A 19,501-nucleotide genomic window follows, 5' to 3' on the forward strand; every position below is an offset into this window, starting at 1 on the left:
ATCTTGAGGATTCTCCACATTTGGATTGCGGTAAGAGAGATTGTTGTAATTTGCATTCCGGAAGTTGTTGTTGAAGCCATTGTTGAAGCGATTTTGATATGGTACTAGCGCTTCTACATAGTTCACATCTTCTTCTTGAAAGGCTTGATTAATGTGATCAATATCACTAGGTCCTTCATCTTCTGCGCCATTGTTGGTCTCATAAGCATGGATTGGGTGATTGTTGCTCTTCAGAAGCTGGCTCATCATGTTCTTCAACTCGGTTATCTCCTTGTTGTCTGTTCCGGTTTGCTTCGTCGATCGATCGTATTCAGGACAATCATTGCTATTGGCTTGAGCCAAATTTTCGATAAGGGCTCTTCCTTGTGCTATCGTTTTTTGTCCAAAATCTCCATTGCTAGCTGTATCAAGTGAAAGTTTGTATTTTGGTTGCAAACCTCGGTAAAATGTGCTTAGCAGGCTTGATCCAGGAAATCCATGGTGAGGGCAATCACGTTCATACTCCTTAAAACATTCCCAGACTTCGTAGAAAGATTTAGTCGGGCCTTGTTGAAAGCTTGAGATCTTTGTTCTCAACAAGTTCGACCTTGACTTAGTATAGAAGTGATTCAGGAAAGCAGTTTTACACTCTTCCCAATTAGTAATCGATCCTGCAGGCAAAGATTTCAACCAACGGTGAGCTTTGTCTGCTAATGAAAAAGGGAACAACTTACACTTTAAATAGTCTGCTGGAACTTGGTTTGTTCTCATCATTCCGCAGATTTCTTCAAAGAGTTCGATATGGTCAATCGGGTGTTCAGAAGGAACTCCATGGAATTGGTTTTGCTTCACCAACGAGATGATTTGAGGCTTGACTTCAAACTCATTCCGCTTCGGAAATAGAACTTGGATTGCAGATCGGTTTTGAAAGTTTTGAGTAGGTGCATCGAAATCAGCTATGCGATGGTTCCTGGCTTGTCTTCGGTGTTGATTTGCTGGCTTTACAGGGCGGTTAACGCGCCCATTCGGCTGCATTCCTTGGTGGTCACCATCGGCTGCATTGATGGGTGCATCAAGGTCTTCACGCTCTTCTCTTTTGCGGTTCTAGTGGTTTCTTGGAGGAACCTCATCCTCCTTTCCATCTTGTCAAGCATGATCACCTCCTCTGTGATCATTCTCTTCATTTTGTCCATGTTCGGACCCGTCTTGGTCCATATTTAAAGCTCGATTAATAGGATCTCCAGGCTGGTCGTCGTTGGCCATTCCTTGCGTTCGTCTAAGTCTTCGAAGTTCTCTTTCGTGTCTGTCTATCTCGTCTAGAATTGGAATGTCTTCTACAGGTCTACGCCTGGTATTCATGCAATTCAGAGAAAAACAAAGAGGGGAAAGATAGTTCAACAAAACTTTAAGAAAGAACTAGAGATCAGGTGTCTAGAACAGAAGTTAAAACAAGAAAAATAGCAAAAGGCAGCGAAACAAATCCCCGGCAACGGCGCCAAAAACTTGATTGCGTGTTAACGGCGTGAGGGAACAAGTTTTACCCTTAACAAAAACAAATGAAAGCTGCAAGTGCACAGCTAATCAGTTGTAGTATTTAGGGATCGAATCAATAGAGATTTGTGTGCCTGGTATTCTTCTACGGTTTATAACTTTATGTCTAGACTAGATTGGTTTTAAAGGTTGGTTGTTTTTCACTAATTAAATTAAAACAAAAGAAAGCAAATAAATCTATCCTAAGAAACAAGTAGAAAAATCGAATGGAAAGCAAGTAAAGCAAGTAGAATATCGAACTAAAGTAATTGAAATGCAGATCTAAATAAGCAAATAAAAATCGATTGGTTTGTAAACTATGGCTAAAAACGCTGACCTTTTGGGAACTCTAAGGGATCATAATCAGTTTTGACACTAGGGTATATAGATTGTGATTGACGGATATCGATATATAGGGTTCTAAAGCTAGAGTACGGCGGTATGACTACGTCACTGTCGTGATCATAACCAACTGTTTCTCGCAACCCTGACCAGTAGGTTTCCACTCTGGCCCTGGAAGGGAGAGAACGCAAGAGCTGCACAAGACTCGTCAATACTCAAGATTGATGACTTGGATAAGGAGCTGAATGAAAGCAAAAACCAGACCTAAAACTACACATTGGAGCTGTGGCAAGGCGTAGCTAAAGTTGAAAACAAGACTGAAGAGTTTGATGCTACTTTAGATAAAGTTGTCTATGATTTAGATGAAGTTGAAGAGAAAGTTGAAAAACTTTCTAAAGATCATAAGAAGTATGATCTGAACACTGGAACCAATGATTTGGATACCCAAGACATGCCTGACGACCACTGAAAGCAAGAGAACAACAAAAGAGAAGAAGAGATTGAAGAAGCAAGCATGGTGAGCCAAGAGGAGCTGACCGCGGCTGCGAGCACTTTACCCGCGGCCAGGCCTACTTCCACTGCGGCCCAGAGCATTCCAACCGCAGCCGAGTGATAACACCGGATTTTGACCATTTTTATGGATCACTTTAATATCTTTTGCAGGTGTTTTTACTCCATTTTCAAAGGTTTTCAAATGATTTCTATGTTTTCGGATTTTAAAATACTTTTTCAGGTAATTTGGGATAAAGAGTTGCAAATTGGAACAAAAAGACTTTTCTTAAGTTGCTGAATTATACCCTTCTTTTGTTTTTCTCTCAATTGCATGAATACCAGGCGTAGAACTTTAGAAACATTCCAATTCTAGACGAGATAGACAGACACGAAAGAGAACTTCGAAGACTTAGACGAACGCAAGGAATAGCCAACGACGAACAGCCAAGAGATCCTGTTAACCGAAACTTAAACATGGACCAAGATGGGTCAAACATGGTGAAAATGAAGAGAATGATCACAGAGAAGGTGAACATGTTCGACAAGATGGAGAAGAGAATGAGATCCCTCTAAGAAATGCTCAAAGCCGAGAGAGAGAAGAACGCAAAGACCTTGATGCACTTATCAATGCAGCCGATGGTAACAACCAGGAGATGCAGCCGAATGGGCGCAATAACCGCCCTTTTCAGCAAGCAAATCAACACCAAAGACAAGCTGGGAACCATCGCGTAGCTGATTTCGACACACCTACTCAGAATTTTCAAAATCGATCTGCAATTCAAGTACCATTCATGAACTGAAATGAGTTTGAAGTCAAGCCTCAAATCATCTCTTTGGTGAAACAAAACGAGTTCCATGGAGTTCCTTCCGAACATCCAATGGATCACATTGAACTCTTTGAAGAAATCTGCAGCATGATAAGGACAAACCAAATTAGCAGATAAAGCTCACCGTTGGTTGAAATCTTTGCCTGTAAAATCGATTACTAATTCGGAAGAATGTAAAACCGCTTTTCTGAACCACTTCTATACTAAGTCAAGGTCGAACTTGCTGAGGACCAAGATCTCAAGTTTTCAACAAGGACCAGCTGAACCTTTCTATGAAGCCTGGGAGCGTTTTAAAGAGTATGAACGTGACTGCCCTCACCATAAATTTCCCGGATCAAGCCTGCATCAAATAAAAAGATTCGTCGCACATTTTATTGAGGTTTGCAACCAAAATACAAACTTTCACTTGATACAGCCAGTAATTGAGATTTTGGACAAAAGACAATAGCACAAGGAAGAGCCCTCATCGAAAATTTAGCTCAAGCAAATAGCAATGACTGTCCGGAATACGGTCGATCGACGAAGCAGACTGGAACTGATAACAAAGAAATAACGAGTTGAAGAACATAATGAGCCGGCTTTTAAAAAGCCACAATCGTCCAATCCATGCTTGTGAGACTAACAATGGCGTAGAAGACGACGGACCCTGTGATACCGATCATACTAATCCAACCTTTCAAGAAGAAGAAGTGAACTATGTAGGAGCTCAAGCACCATATCCGAATCGCTTCAACAATGGTTTTAACAATAACTTCCAAAACGCAAACTATAAAAATCTCTCTTACCACAATCCAAATGTGGAGAATCCTCAAGACCAACATTACCCACCGCAGCAGAAACCCTTCCAAAACAAGTTCCAAGGTGGAAATTTCAGAGGGACTGGAGTCTTTCAGCCGCGACATCCATACAATTATCAAGGTACAGGATTCAATAATCAATTTGGACAACAGCAGGGAGTTACAACAAAACAACTAGCTTCGCAAATCGGAAGACTTGAACAATCTATCCAACAGCTCGTTATGACAAACGAAAAAGCAGCTAAAGTTATGAACGTGAAAGTCGATTGCAAGTACAATGACCTGAACGGGAAGTTTGAAGCTTTATCTTCTGACGTCGAAAAGCTAGATGTCCAAGTTGCCCAAATAGCCGACTCTATGAAGAGACAAAATGGAGCTCTTCTCGGGAGAGTTGAAGACAACCCCAAGAGATTTTGCAATGCCATCACTACACTGCCCAAAGAAGGAGCTAAAACCGACGGAGAGGACAAAGAAACCCCATTCTTTATACCTCTCTACAAGGATGTTGATACTAAGCAACCACCATTCAAGGTATCTTAACGTTCTCTGCTTCAAAGGCTTACAAAAGCTGATGACCCGAGACATTTTTCTTTCCAATGTTTTATTTCAGGAATCAAGTTTACAGACTGTTTATGCGAGTCCGGAGCCAATGTCAACATCACGTTTAAGACATTTGCAAAAAAAATTGGGGATAAAAACCTTAAGGCAGTCAACGGTTAAAGTGATATTTGGAGATTCATCTCAAAGGGATACCGAAGGGGCAATTCATGACCTGCAAATCCTAGTTGGAAACAAGATTGTTCCAGCATATTTCCAAGTTCTGGAAATGGATCAAGACAAAGAGAGACCACTTATATTCGGATGACCGTTTCTAACTACAGTAGGAGCAGTAATCGATCATGCAAACATGCATGCTGTCTTTCTGAATGTGGACCGCAAAAAGTTTTATCCCACTGTCCTAGACGATGTTCCAAGCATAGGAAAACAGCCAAAGGAGAAAGACAAAGAGAAGCCAAGACCTTTTGCGAAAATCAAGATCATCATTTCACCAGATTCAACAGAGTCTAGTGAGGAACAGATCCAAGAACTGATCGAGAACACAAAAAGGGTTTTAAAGAACATTTAAGTCCGAAAGAAGAGTAAAGGAAAGAAACTAGTACTACAAAAAGAAGAAGCTGAACCTCCAGCACCCTGAAATGATAAAGGCACATTAAGTGGAGTGACACCTCATCCAGCCTGATCTTTTAAGCCTGAGTCGAGCTAAATGACTTAAAACAAAAGCGTTTAGTGGGAGGCAACCCATTTATGTACATTTTTCTTTTAATTTTCTTTTCCTTTTTACAATTTATGTTTTCTTTTTCTTCTTAGTTTCCGATACTTTTATAAAATAAAAACACAAAATTTCAGAAAAATAAAAAAAAATTAAAAAGAAGAAGAGCTTTTTCGTTGCTCAGCCAGGCAAAAAAAACCTGAAAGGTGGACGAAAGGCACAGGAAAATGGGCCGCAGTCGCGACCAACCGACCCGCAGCCAACACACAATCGACCGCAGCTCCGTGAATGTGACTGCGGCCGGACCTCTTTTTACCGCGGTCGCGCCTCACCTGACTGCGGCTGTTGGTCGTTGAGACGGGACCTCCGATTCCTGTTACTTTTCAGAGATTTCCGGTGATCTCCAAAAAATCCTGGAACATTCCCGGGACAGCTCATTCCGATTTTCCGTAAGTTTGTAATTCCCGGTTGCATATCAAACAAGTGAGGTAAGTTTCCGTAAGCTTTTGAATTCCCGAAAAGTTTTTGCCACAAAAATGCTTTTAAAAGAAAGGAAACACACTTTTTGGATCAAAACTCCTTTTTCTCTTCTCTTCCAAAAGATTTGGATATTTAGGAGATAGAACATCTTTTTCAATTCTTAAGCTGTTTAAGAAATTCGTGGACCAAACCTCACTTTTTTTCAAAGCTGATTTCAAATCTATCATCAAATCTCTCTTTCCAGCAAGGTATGAAGCTCAAACTCGCCATTTTTAATTGATTTTGGAATTTAAGTTTTTCTTGAAAAGCCCAAATCTTGGTTTATTAATGGTGGAGATAGTTTAAGAACAATGGATTAGTCTTCTAGGTTGTCTGGAAATCGATTTTAACACCTAGCTTAAGAGGAATTGAGAATTTTGAAATTTGGATTCTACATGCTTTGTAAAAAAAAATAATCAAATTTGGAGCAGCAAAATTGATGAATTTGATCAAATCTTGTGTGATTAGTCATTAGTATTAGGTAACCTATCGATTTGACATGGAAATTGCTCAATTAAACCAATTTTTTAGAAAATTTTTGTGTCACGAACATCAAAAATTCGAATCTGGTCATGAACTACTCGATTTTTGAAATGATATCAATTGTGCTTGCTTGAAGTTTTAACAAATCTCTTGATACTCTGATTAGTATCCCTGATCATTAATATGTTAAAATTAGCATCCATATTCAATCTTTTTCCGAGAATTACCTTATCTTGTAGAAAAATGGAACAAACCGAGTCTCGAAAAATCCGTCACACTGGTGAAAACTCCGAGGCAATACCCGATGATAGTACTCTTGAAGAGTACATGCTGAGCCAAGCCAGACGAGAACAAGAGGTCGAGTGATGAGGCTGCTCCAACACTCAAGAGAAGCCCATGCGATTCCCGAGCCACCAAAGATCAGATATATTGGGACGGAGATTAACCCAAGAGTTGATTATGCAAGGCGCTTCAAGAAACTTAACATCAAACCAACGCCTTGCATTGATTATCATACACTCGAGATGCTTGGGATTAGAGAAGATGTCATGTGGTACATTGATGCACTTAGGTTGAGACCCTACATGAAGCTGAACCTTCCAACTAATGCCGAGCTAGTTCGCGAGTTCTTAGAAACCGTCACCCTCCACCACAGGAAGAGGAGGAGCCCCAGAGCATCTGACGGTGTTTTATCATTCTATATCCGGGGACAGTCCTACTCACTCACCATTTCTGCACTCTGTGAAGCTCTTAAACTTCCATACAGTGATGGCATTTACCTCGAAGAAGAACCTGATTTTGACTTATGGAGAGAGATGGGTCATGGCGTCTATGAAAGCAGAAGATCCAAGTCAACCCTTCTTACTCATCCCGCAGTGAGAGTTGTCACAAACTCTTAGCACACATGATTTTCTCTAGAGCCAACATAAGGTGTGTTCTGAAGACCGAGCTCATTACAATTCAGACACCATTTATGGACAACCCTCGACTCGCCTGCTTTGCCAGAATCATAGCACATAACTTGGTGAAGGTGAGACATGATTTACATGGATGTGAGAACGCTACTACTGCATATGGGAGCGCTACTACTGCATATGGGAGCGCTGTTACAGCCATACTACAGACAATAGGATTCAATTTCTCATATGATGATCCACTTCCCGACGTCTGGTATGACCTACTCTATCTCTCTCACGATCACAATATCTCTCGTGCCATTTTCGATCCAGATAGGTTCGGTTACAAGTATTGCAATGGGACCGAGGAGCACTGAGTTTGCTTACCTTCAGCATCAGTCCCGAGACTGTGTAACGAAGCACGCCCACGATGGACTCCAAGACGTGATGAGTTTTTACCTTCTGTACCTCGTCTGCCACTCACTATCGGGAAATACATAGTGGCTAAGGCGAAGCGCGACACAGCTATAGCACGTGCTCACTATCAGCCATCACTTTCCACCGGACCATACTTCATCATCTACATCATCACGCACACAGTCTGACCTGGAGCGCAGAGTTGAGAGACAGGGACGACGTTTTGAGCGCGTCGTCACCTTCCTGCAGGAACAGCACCAATTCGAGGGAGACAAATCAGAGGAAGATTGATCGATCAGCACTTCATCGTCCTTTGACCACCATCACGGTTCTATCATCATTTTCTTTTCTCTTATTTTATTTTCGACTATCTCATTTTTTATTCACCATCTTCTCACCGAACTTTTCACACTGGGGTAGTGTGATTTAAGTCTGGGGGAGGATGCCTATCCGTACTAATCATTTTCTTGCTTTGTTTTTAAATTTCAAGTACTTTTTAAAATTTAATATGTAACCTATGCAACCTTTAGTATTTTTCAGGAATGTTTGACACAAAACTATGATGATTTAGACCTACGCTTCTACACTACGCATGATATCTCATTTGTGGTTAGCACTAGACTAGGCGGTAGTTAAATTATTTGCACCCGAACTCCCATCAGAGGATTTATATTCATGGAGATTCTTTTTGATAGAATATACTAGCTCATTTGATCTGACCTTAATATTGATATTTAATTTTCTCATCATTAATTATAGGCAGGCATCGAGATATACATCTAGGGCGTCTTTTTCTTCATTTTTACCATTCTTTGTCGTCCTAGATGGTCAGTTCATCTTTATCTGGTACCTTACCCTAAACCCAAACCCCTTGTTTTAAAACCTCATGCATTCTCTCTTTAGTTTATATCAGCAGATATGTGCAAAAACGTCGGAGAGATGAGGAACGACGCATTTTTCAGTCACTCAAGAGAAAGACTGAATGGAATTGGGGAGGAAGAGTATCAGAAACCTTAGCAAGCTTTATATTGCCTTAGAGAACTCATTCTTATTGGTAATTTCGTGCTCTCTATGACTCTATACCTAAAGGTGTTTCCCCTTTCTTTCAAAAAAAAAAGAGAGAATGAAAGGAAGGAAAACAAAAAAGTCTGATGAGTCTTAGATTGTCAAAATTATTTGGAGCAAAAAGGCAACCGCTATTCATCTAAGGAGCTATGGTTTTGAAAGATAAATAAAAATCTAAGTCTGAGGGAGTTAGGAGAGAACATGAGGAAGAAGTCCAAATATTTATGGCAAGAAGAAAGTGAGTGGAAACTATGAAATTCAACAATTTCACTTTCTTTTGTGGTTTTGCATAATATCTTGCATCTTCCAGATCTTCAGGTAACCCATAAACACTTTAAGCCTTACCCCCTAGAATGACCCTTTTGATACCTAGCCTAGATCACCTTGCTTATACTTTCTTTGATGAGAACCACCAAAATTTTAAATGAATGTTAAAAGCTAGTTGACTGGAAGTTAGATCTAAGTGCAATAGATTTCCGCATGACGGATTAACAGACTAGTTATGCCCGTATTTTTTAGTGAGATATTTTCTAGGATATTCCCGATTGATGCATAATGATTGATATTAGTCTAGAAGTTTGGTCTCTGAGATTTTATTAGTTCCTGCATTTTCAAACCTCTCACCGAGATTTGGCCTCTGTTTTGTTTGAGGATAAACAAAAGTCTAAGTCTGGGGGAGTTGATAATACCGGATTTTGACCATTTTTATGGATCACTTTAATATATTTTGCAGGTTTTTTTACTCCATTTTCAAACGTTTTCCAATGATTTATATGTTTTTTTATTTTAAAAGACTTTTCAAGTAATTTGGGATAAAGATATGCAAATTGGAACAAAAAAGACTCTTTTGGATAAATTCAGACCGTCAGAACTCTCATGGAGAGACGAAGACCTTCTCACAGTCTGACCACCCTTAAAATTGGACAACTAATAGAAGACTCAACCAGCTTTTAAATGCACTTGGTTTGGAGACATTCCAATGGTTGGATCTCAAGATATTCTATTTGCCCCAGAGACATTCGAATACTGCCGGCAAGCCACGCGACCACAGCCAGCAGCCCATCCACCGCGGCCAGAGCAACGCGACTGCGGCCAAGCCTTCATTCCCCACGGTCACAGCCCACGCGACCGCGACCAGGCATCTCCGACCTAAAGAACCCATTTCTGAAGCCCAAGTAATTTTCCAGCCTCAATTCCGGAACCCTAGAGACTCTGGAGTATTGAAGACTATAAGTACTTGTCATTTAGGTCGTTTTTGACATAATTTGATACTTTTACAAAAACCTTTTTTCCCAGCCGTTTCATGCGATTTTTAGAGAAGATTGTTCAACTCTGAGTTCATCAATAGAGAAACTTTCTTTCATCTCTTTTCTTTACTGTTTTTGATTGCTTTCATTAAAACCAATTATGATGTCGACTTCAGCCGTGGCTGAGTAGATCCCGAGTTGGGCATAGGGTTTCCAAAAGGGGCTCTCATAATCGATTAAGACATCTAGGTTTTTAGATCTGGGATTTTAACTATGTTCTCTATTTATTCTCATCTTTAATGTATGTATGATTGATTGATCATCTCATATCTGATATAGATAGTTACTGTTGCGAGAATTTTCATTAAGTATCCGACCTAGAATGAAACAGACGATTTTATCGTAGGAGTGGAAACCCACCTGCAGCGAAATCGTGAGTACTGACGAGTCAGGGTTGCGAGAAACAGTTGGTTATGATCACGACGGTGACGTAGTCATACCGCCGAACTCTAGCTCTAGAACCCTAAATTTCGATATCCATCAATCCCAATCTAAAATCTCTAGTATTGAAACCGATTATGATCCCTGTAGAGTTCCCGGAAGTCCAGCGTTTTTAGTCATAGTTTACAAACCAATCGATGTTTACTTACTCTTTTAGATCTGCATTTTATTTGCCTTAGTTCGATTTTCTGCTTGTTTATTTGCTTCTATTCGATTTTCTACTTGCTTTTTAGGATAGATTCATTTGCTTTCTTTAGTTTTAGTTTAATCCGTGACAAACAACCAACCCCTAAAACCGATTTAGTCTAGACATAAATTTAGAAACCATAGGAAAATACTAGGCACACTAATCCATGTGGATTCGATCCCGAAGTACTACAATTGATTAGCTGTGCACTTGCGGCTTTCATTTGTTTTGATTAAGGGTAAAACTTGTCTCTTCACCTCGTAGTACATCACCGAGCCTGATTTTTCTGACTGGGAGTCCTTTCAACCTCTTTCTGAAACCTGTTCAACTGAAGACCGACCCCTTGTGACCAGATTAGGTTGTTTGATCAAGCTGTCTTCTCAATCACTGCACAACCATCAAAAGAAAAGGAGAAATCCAACACTTATGCATCTTGCAACATGGTTTACACTTGCGACAATGAGCTTCAAGAGTAATTCTCAGAAGATGAAGAGTATGGTTTGTTTGTTAAAGATCCAAACCCTGGGGAAAATTCATCTGACGACAACTCTGAACCAATAACCAAGAGCATACCTAAAGAGAGACTGATCGAATTCAACAAATTTGTGAAGTCTATTCCTCTCTATCTCGGATTTGATGACATCTGGAAGCAAGGCTGCCTTCAAGTTTTCTTCAGATACAGCAAGGAGACTAAGGAGAACATCTCTACCTATTTCAGAAGAGCCAGGTATCTATCTTTTCCTTGATCATCACCTGATGCAGCTATTTACAGGATCCATGATTCACTAGATGTATCTCCTAGTTTCTCAAGTAAAGTGTAACGGTAAGCTAGCTGATCCCTCTGAAGTCTCCAAACTTTAAGCTGGAAATCAAATTTATGGTGAGAAGGTCTTCATTTGAGGTTGAAGTTCTGATGGTTACCTTTTTTTTTTTTTTTTTTTTTTGACAACAAATACACCATTTTATTACGTTTGCGGCAAACGACACTCCTCGAGGGATAGCCAGGCAGGAGCCGCAACGCTTACATGGGAAAACCTTACTCCTCGTGCCCTAGCGGCTTTTGCTAACAGGTCAGCACGGACATTACAAGACCGGGGGATATGAGCTAAACGAAATGAACTAAAACATGAAGATAAGGACCTAAAATCTTCAAGCTCAGCTGCAAATGTAGGCCAATCCGAGGGGTTCGCTGTCATGGAAATCAAGTCCAGGCAATCTGTATAAAAGACTTCACTAGTAACATGTGAAGAGAGAACGCATTTCATGGCCCATAAAAGAGAATCCAGTTCCGCGTGCAGGGGAGATAAGCTTCGATCTATTCCGCGTAGACCCACAAGACTGATATTTCGGTTGGCAGCGACAATCCAACCGAGTCCACTAATGCCCGCGGAGTCCAACCATGAACCGTCGATAAAGCAGCCTGACATCTCGGAAGTGGATGTGTTTGTTGGCGTTGGAGTCGGACCTGGACTGGACGTCCCGCTTTCCTCCTCATTGGCCAACCTCCAAGCTTCTTCCTCTGCCTTTGCATGATCTAAAATGTCTGGCGGTTGCTCGTCCACATTCTCAAAAACCTTTTTGTTTTCTTGCTTTCCACAAGAACCATAAGATCCAAGGAAAAATCCTGAGATGTACCTCGTCTAAGCCTGACGCTAGTGCTCTCCAAAATAGATAATCAAGGTTACCAAAAATGGAGGATGTGGGAAAATGATTTGGAGCGGATGGGATCACCGAGAGAGCCCAAACTTGTTTCGCCGGTGAGCACTCGAAGAGCACATGGTTAATCGTCTCCTCCTCCGCCCCACATCTCGGACATCCTTTATCACTTCCTATATGTCGAGAGAATAAGCGTTGGCAAGTGGGAACACTGCCATTCACACACTGCCACACAAAATGTTTGATCTTGCGTGTAGTTTTCAGTTTCCATGCCTGTGCCTTTAGAACCAAAGTATTTGGACCCTGAACAGGGAGGTCACATGACAAACGAGATAAGGCTCTCGCATTCCAATATCCAGACTTGACGGTATAGTTACCGGATTTTGTAAAAATCCAACTATAACCATCTCTCGAGAAAACTTGGCTCGGACGCAATCCTAAGATGAGGGTAATCTCCTCGGGGGGGAAAAGCTCTTGAAGGCGATCAAGCTTCCACCGTTTTGTTTCAAAATCAATTAAGGTGTTGACGTAGAGGAGCGGATCCCGATCCTCATGGAGTCCCTTCGAGGGTCTTGCAGGGATGTCACGAATCCAAGGTTCGGACCACACGCAAGTGTCAAAACCGGATCCTATGATCTTCCGAATGCCCGATGTAAGAAGAGGTTTTGCCGCCATTATGCTACGCCATCCGTACGACGGCCGATTCGATGCGCTTACTTCAAGAGGATTACAATATCTAAAATATCTCCCCTTTAAAACGCGACATAAGAGGGAATCTGGGAATCTCAAGAGTCTCCAAAGCTGTTTAGCAAGCAGAGTAATGTTGAAATCTTCGATAGTCCTGAATCCGAGGCCGCCATCCTTCATTTGGTTGCATAGGGAATCCCATGCCGTCCAATGGACTCCTCTACTCTCACTCTTAGAACTCCACCAGAAATTGGCAATTGCGCTCTTTAACTTAGAGCATAAGGCCTTTGGGAGGAGGAAGCACGACATTACATATGTCGGGATCGCTTGAGCCTGGGATTTAATCATAATCTCTTTGCCACCCTTCGAAAGTAGTTTAGAAGACCAGGAGTTAACCCGGTTTTGTAGTCTATCTCGAACGAAAGCGAAGACTTGAGCTTTAGAGCCTTGGATATTTTCCGGGAGACCTAAGTATGTGCCCATTCCCCCTTCCTGAGAAATACCAAGGGTTTCTTTTATAGCTTGTCTCATAAGGGTGGGAACATCGTGTCCAAACATGATGGACGATTTCGCAAGGTTGATTTGCTGCCCCGAAGCCTCGCCGTAAAGGCGGATAATCTCGATAATTTCTCTGCTCTGAGCAATATCTGCCTTACAGAAAAAAAGGCTGTCATCCGCAAATAGGAGGTGCGAAGTAGGAGGGCTTGCATGAGCAATCCTTATACCATGGATTTTTTCCTCCGCTTCGGCTGCCCGAAGCTGAGAAATCAAGGCTTCCGTGCAGAGGATGAAGAGGTAAGGTGAGATCGGGTCCCCTTGCCTAATCCCACGTGATGGAGTAATGCTCCCCCTTGGCCTACCGTTGATTAAAACTCTGTATTTCACAGAGGTGATACAGTACATGATCCATCCAATCCACCGATCATCAAACCCCATCTTCTCCATCAACGATTTGAGGAAAGACCATTCAACGCGGTCGTATGCCTTACTCATATCGGTCTTAATAGCCATAAACCTCTTCCTACATGCGGGATTCGACCTAAGTGCATGAAAGTTCTCTTGTGCAATAAGGATGTTACCTGTAATTAATCTTCCTGCTACAAAGGCTGATTGGGTCTCGGAAATCAGTTCCGGAAGTAGTTTCTTCAGACGCAGGCTCAAGACCTTCGAAATAATCTTATAGCCAACATTACATAGACTTATTGGCCTAAAACCAGATATCTCTCGGGGCCGGTCACCTTTAGGGATAAGACAAATATTTGTCTCGTTAAGGTGTTCAGCGAACGATCCCGAGTCTTGGAAGTCTTTTATCAACTGCACAAGGTCAGCCTTGATCATTTCCCATAACTTCTGGAAGAAGAGGGCTGTAAACCCATCAGGGCCAGGGGCTTTCCCTGGATTCAAGGAGAATAGAGCCCGTTTTACCTCTTCCTCCGATACCTCCCGTGTCAACCTCTCGTTCATTGCTGCGTCGATCTTTACGGGGATGTCTTTTAATACCGCCGCTGGGTCTCTCAGTGCCGAGGAGGTGAATAGCGAATCGAAATAGTCAATAGCGATTGACTCGACGCCCTTCTCATTATCCACCCATACCCCTTCTGGGTTTAGCAGTCCAAGAATCCTATTCCTAGCTCTCCTCTGCTTAGTAGTGGCATGAAAAAATTTTGTATTTTTGTCACCATCTCTTAGCCAAAGCGCTCTACTTTTTTGTTGCCAGTATAACTCTTCCTCTCGGTATGCTTCACATAAACGCTTCTTAATAGCCAAAAGGTCCTCCAAGGAGACATTGTCATCCTCTGCCGCATTGTCTAGCTCGTTTTGTAGGTGCTCAATGAGCTTCTGGGAGTTCGTGATTAATCCTTTCTTCCACACCGAAATAGCTTGTCTACATTTTCTAATGCGACATACAAAGGAGCCATGTACTCGTGCCAAAGGTTCTCCCCACACTTGTTTCACGGAGTCTTCTAGACCGGGTTTACCAATCCATCGTTTGTCGAACATGAATCTCTTATAATGGATTGGTGGAGAATTACCAATATATGCGATCATTGGTCTATGATCTGAACCCCACATCTTCAAGTACTCCACATTTGTATGGGAAAATATGTTGTGCCAATCTTCATTGCCTAAGGCTCTATCCAATCTGCATCTAATGACACCATTTCTTCTCCTTCCAACCCAAGAGAGAGGGTTTCCTTGAAAGGGAAATTCAATCATTCCGCAATTCTGAATCATTGCCCTAAACGGAAGAAAGGTGGCTTCTGAACGTTTTTTGCCACCACTTTTTTCATGATTACCAGTAATCTCATTAAAGTCGCCGATGATGAACCAAGGCTCATTTCGGGAAATGCCAATTCGGGATAAACGTTCCCATACGTATTCTCGGTTTTTCACAACGGGGTCACCATAAACAAAAGACATACAAACTCGATTACCGTCAATAATTGTCTCAACATCAAACAAACGATCATCCTGATGTAAAATCTTAACTGGAAAATCCTTAGAATAAAAGAGAGCAAGACCTCCACTATTCCCTAATGGGTCAACAGTAAGGAGGCTATCAAATCCTAGATTAACTTGCATATTTTGCAGAAAAAAGTGATTGTTCTTAGTCTCTGATAAAAACATAAAACCTGGAGAATATCTATTACATAGTTCCTCCAGTCGACGAGTAGTAAGCTCAGCTCCCGCCCCTTGACAATTCCATGCAAGAATCCTCATTTGGGTGGTTTGGGAGGAGCTCGGGAATCCTCCAAACCGTCTTTCTTCTTGTTGTCGTCGGTGATCTTAGCTTTTGGGATGATAACAGGTACGCGGTTTGGTGTCGCCACCCTGCGGGCATTGCGAGCCTGATGCGCAGCTGTTGAAGATGTCGATGTTACCTTGAGTTGGAAATCTAGTTTTTCTCTAACTTGCAATGTTTTTCCATAAGTAACCTTAAAAGAGTCTTGAAACTATAAATATACAAATACCGTACTTTTGAAATTGCATAATAAACACTTAGTTAAAATGGGTAAAAACACTATGTTATCACTTATAAAATAGGAAATCGCAGTCTTAGTAAATGTGAAAACGATTTTATATACGAGTCTATGGTCACCCTTTAAAATTGAGAGAAATAGATATAACCCAGAAATTCACATAACCGTTTTGGATGACACCTTAGAAGTTGGCGAGAAGAAGTCCACAAAGAGTGGTGAGTAGAAGGAATGAACCAGAAAGTCATGGCGATAAGACAAATCGATTAATTGGAAAAGAGAGAAAAACCCCCCAGTACTATTTGTTTTGGAATGTATGAAACTAAACCTACGTGGAGAGTTAAATTTAGTTTGGGAAGTGTATCAATGTGATGATGTTAGAATTTATTATGTAGTATTGTGGAATTAGGAGATTAGAAAAGAGAGACTGTTGAGAGAAATAAAATCTCCAAAAGAGTATTTTTATTCATTCTCGGAATACATATATAGAGAGACAAATGTTAGTCTAGGTTACAAAATATCTAGAGTAAAGACAAGATCAGAAGAGACACATAATGTATGTAGCTCAGCTCGCCACAGAGAAGAAAGCGACTACACATAACGGTCATCTTGACCAGATGAAGACAATTTGGAGGGGGGGACCACTTGTATGGACACCAACTCCATTTTCTTTATTTTTCCGAGACAACTCTTCATAGGCTTCTCTTCTTATACAAGTCTTGACTCCATAAATGCCTAGAATACCTTGCTCAATAGATGATACCTTTTTAAAAAGCCATATTTTCAACAAGATATTGATTGCTTTATATTGGGGAAAAAAGGGAAATTGTAATGAATAATAATCTGCCGAGAACAATTTGCAAAAATGAAAAGTAACTTTTTTTACCCCTGTGCAAAGACACTACACACCCTTAGCTTCCCAACCTTATGACATAAAAACTGTATCATAGCAACACAAACTTTTTTGGTCTGACACAATTTATCTTTTTGTTTCATCAATTTCTTTTTAAAAATAATAATTTATGTCTTGCTTTCATATTCAGGATTTTAAATTTGAAATCATGTTCTTCATTTCCAGATCCTCTCTTTATATCCTCTCTTTATATTCTTCTTCTTCTGTCAAAGATTCAAAAGAGGTGTTTTTCACTTTTTTATTTTTATTTCAAATAATTTCTCCCACATCCAAAAAAACTCCCTCCTCTCTTTTTCTACGGTGACTACTCGTTCGTCTTTCTTCTTGCTCCTCTCTTTCTCTACGGCGAGGCTCTACCATCTCTCATTATCGCCGGTTCATCAGCTTTAAACCATGGTGAAAAATCTGTAACACAGCCGATTCTTTCTTCAGTGGTGAGTTGTGAAACGTATCTCTTTGATACCTGGTTCTGTTCTGCTGATTTTTACTTCTACTATTTTTGTAAATTGTTCTCTGTATTTCTTCAGTACGGTGGCTATCTTCGCAGTTATCCACATCTGGATTTCTTGATTTTATAGATCTAGGATTTTTAAATTTTTCTTTCGGTAGTTAACTATATACATCGTCGCTAGTAATCGTCTACTCGCAACATCTATAACCGATTCAATATAAAGCTACATATTCAGTTAGTCTACATAACTACTAGACAGGAATAGTCAACTACTCATATGAATAACAATAGTTATTTACGTCACATTGGTAGTCAGTTTACAGTAGCTAACTATTTGAATTTTGTTCGTTTCAAGGGATAGGTGTACTCTTCGACAATCCGAACCCACACCGTTTGCAAATAATGTGCTTCCCCAGATTAGCGATGCAAACTGTCATATCCGTCCATTTTATGTTAACATGGCTAATCAACTACAATAGCGAAACCAAGAAGCAAATCATATGTTATTTATTGTCTACTAATAGTTGTCTACTTTCTATTTCTTTATCAGAATGAACAACTTTCTACTAATAGTTGTCTACTTTATATTTATTTATCAGAATGGACAACCTTCCAATAATAAAAGACACATCCACTTCTGAACATCTCAACGTCTCGGCAAATAAGTGCTTCTCCAGATTCAGGATCTACTGCTTGATGTCTTTGTAAGGCTAGGAAAAGAATCTGCGGCCGATCCTATTTCTTTTGGTTGTTATCTGGAAAAAGCATGTTAAACCAGTTCTTTCAAATTTAGTTGTTGTCTCTTGTTTTAGTAGACTACCTATGGGTAGATGTCTATGTTTTCCATTATAATTATGAACCTTTTACATGTTTTGCAGTCAACTACTATTATGAACATTTTTTTTGAATTTGTAGCCAACTATTTATCTATGGATTATGTTTCAATTTAATTTTCAATTGTAGTCGGCATTTTGTGTAACTGACTACTTGTAATTACTATTCAGATATACCCTTACTCAGAAAGTCAGAAATACTCCCTTATTCTACTGTTCATATTAGCCTCCTTCAGAAACAGTAACATAGCGGTTTCTCCTTTGATCAAGTTCGTATTCATATAATTGAAATCCAATATGTCGTAATCTTATATTTTTATTCATGTCAGATTACTTTCATGTTACCGAGTATATTGCAGACCTCCCAGAACCAAATTCGGAGTCTGGAAAGGTCAAGGTTCATAACCATCTACTAGTAGACATCTACTATATAATCAATTTATTTCATGGGTGATGTGTTAATGTTCAAGCAACCGAGGAGATTTCAGACCTCCCAGATCTGAATGTCGAGCTCACTAAAGATCAAGTTCGTATTCACCTATTAGTAGCAGTCTATTTGATAATTGATTATTTTCACTTATCTTGTGTTATTGTTTAGCCCACCCTCGAAAATGCAGATATCCGAGAATTGATATAATTGATATCAATTATTAATAGTCGTTTATCTAATTGATATATGTATTCGACTATGTCTCTTATTCTTTTGATCGTTCAGGTTACAGATGTGAATGTTGGCCTTCCCGATCCCAATTATGAAGTAGCTAAAGAACAGGTATGTAATCGACTTTTAATAATCGTGTATTTATGTAAGACATGTAATCGAGTGTCTATTATTGTAGTACACTATTTTATAATCGATTATTTTTACTTATCTTGTGTTACTGTTTAGCCCACCCTCGAAAATACAGACATCCCAGACCGAATTCTGAGATTCATAAAATACAGGTTCATATTTAGCTATTAATAGTTGTCTATGTAGTTGATATATGTACTCGACTATGTTTTCTATTTTATAGTTTATATCCATCTATTAATAGTTGTCTATCTAATTGATATATGTATTCGACTATGTCTTCCATTTCTTTTGATCATTCAGGTTACTGATGTAAATGTTGGCCTCTCTAATCTCAATTATGAAGTCGCTTAAGAACAGGTATGTAATCGGATTTTTTTATAGTCGTCTATTTATGTAAGACTTGTAATCCAGAATTTCTTATTGTAATAGACTATGTTTACATATTTAACATATATATTACAATACTCAGTCCAGTATGTATTTAACTATATTTTAACCATAATCGACTACTGTAAGGGATATTGAATCCAGTAATGGACGATCCTCCAGCCTTTTCTCATTCATAGATAATCCTCCAGTTTTTTTCCTTAGTTTTTCTTCTCTTGGACTATATTTTAATCATAATCATATACACG

The 19,501-nt window shown here is 40.0% G+C and overlaps 1 protein-coding gene and 2 non-coding genes across 3 annotated transcripts; 1 reads left to right on the forward strand and 2 right to left on the reverse strand.

The window, feature by feature from the left end:
- The first annotated feature begins 472 nt into the window (after positions 1 to 472).
- LOC112085880 lies at positions 473 to 577 on the forward strand. The gene has a single exon (XR_002899164.1). It is a non-coding gene; the product is annotated as a small nucleolar RNA R71 (small nucleolar RNA).
- A 2,811-nt stretch (positions 578 to 3,388) lies between these two features.
- On the reverse strand, positions 3,389 to 3,497 carry LOC112085759. The gene has a single exon (XR_002899058.1). It is a non-coding gene; the product is annotated as a small nucleolar RNA R71 (small nucleolar RNA).
- An 8,020-nt stretch (positions 3,498 to 11,517) lies between these two features.
- On the reverse strand, positions 11,518 to 16,146 carry LOC112085271. Its single transcript, XM_024154471.1, is given in 4 exon segments — positions 11,518 to 12,135; positions 12,137 to 13,181; positions 13,383 to 14,406; positions 14,599 to 16,146. Coding segments are annotated over 4 exon segments (3,705 nt in total). The 5' UTR covers positions 15,617 to 16,146.
- Between the last annotated feature and the right edge of the window lie 3,355 nt (positions 16,147 to 19,501).

The sequence above is a fragment of the Eutrema salsugineum genome, unplaced genomic scaffold, assembly GCF_000478725.1.
Source record: "Eutrema salsugineum unplaced genomic scaffold, Eutsalg1_0 scaffold_3, whole genome shotgun sequence".
Classification (NCBI taxonomy): domain Eukaryota; kingdom Viridiplantae; phylum Streptophyta; class Magnoliopsida; order Brassicales; family Brassicaceae; genus Eutrema; species Eutrema salsugineum.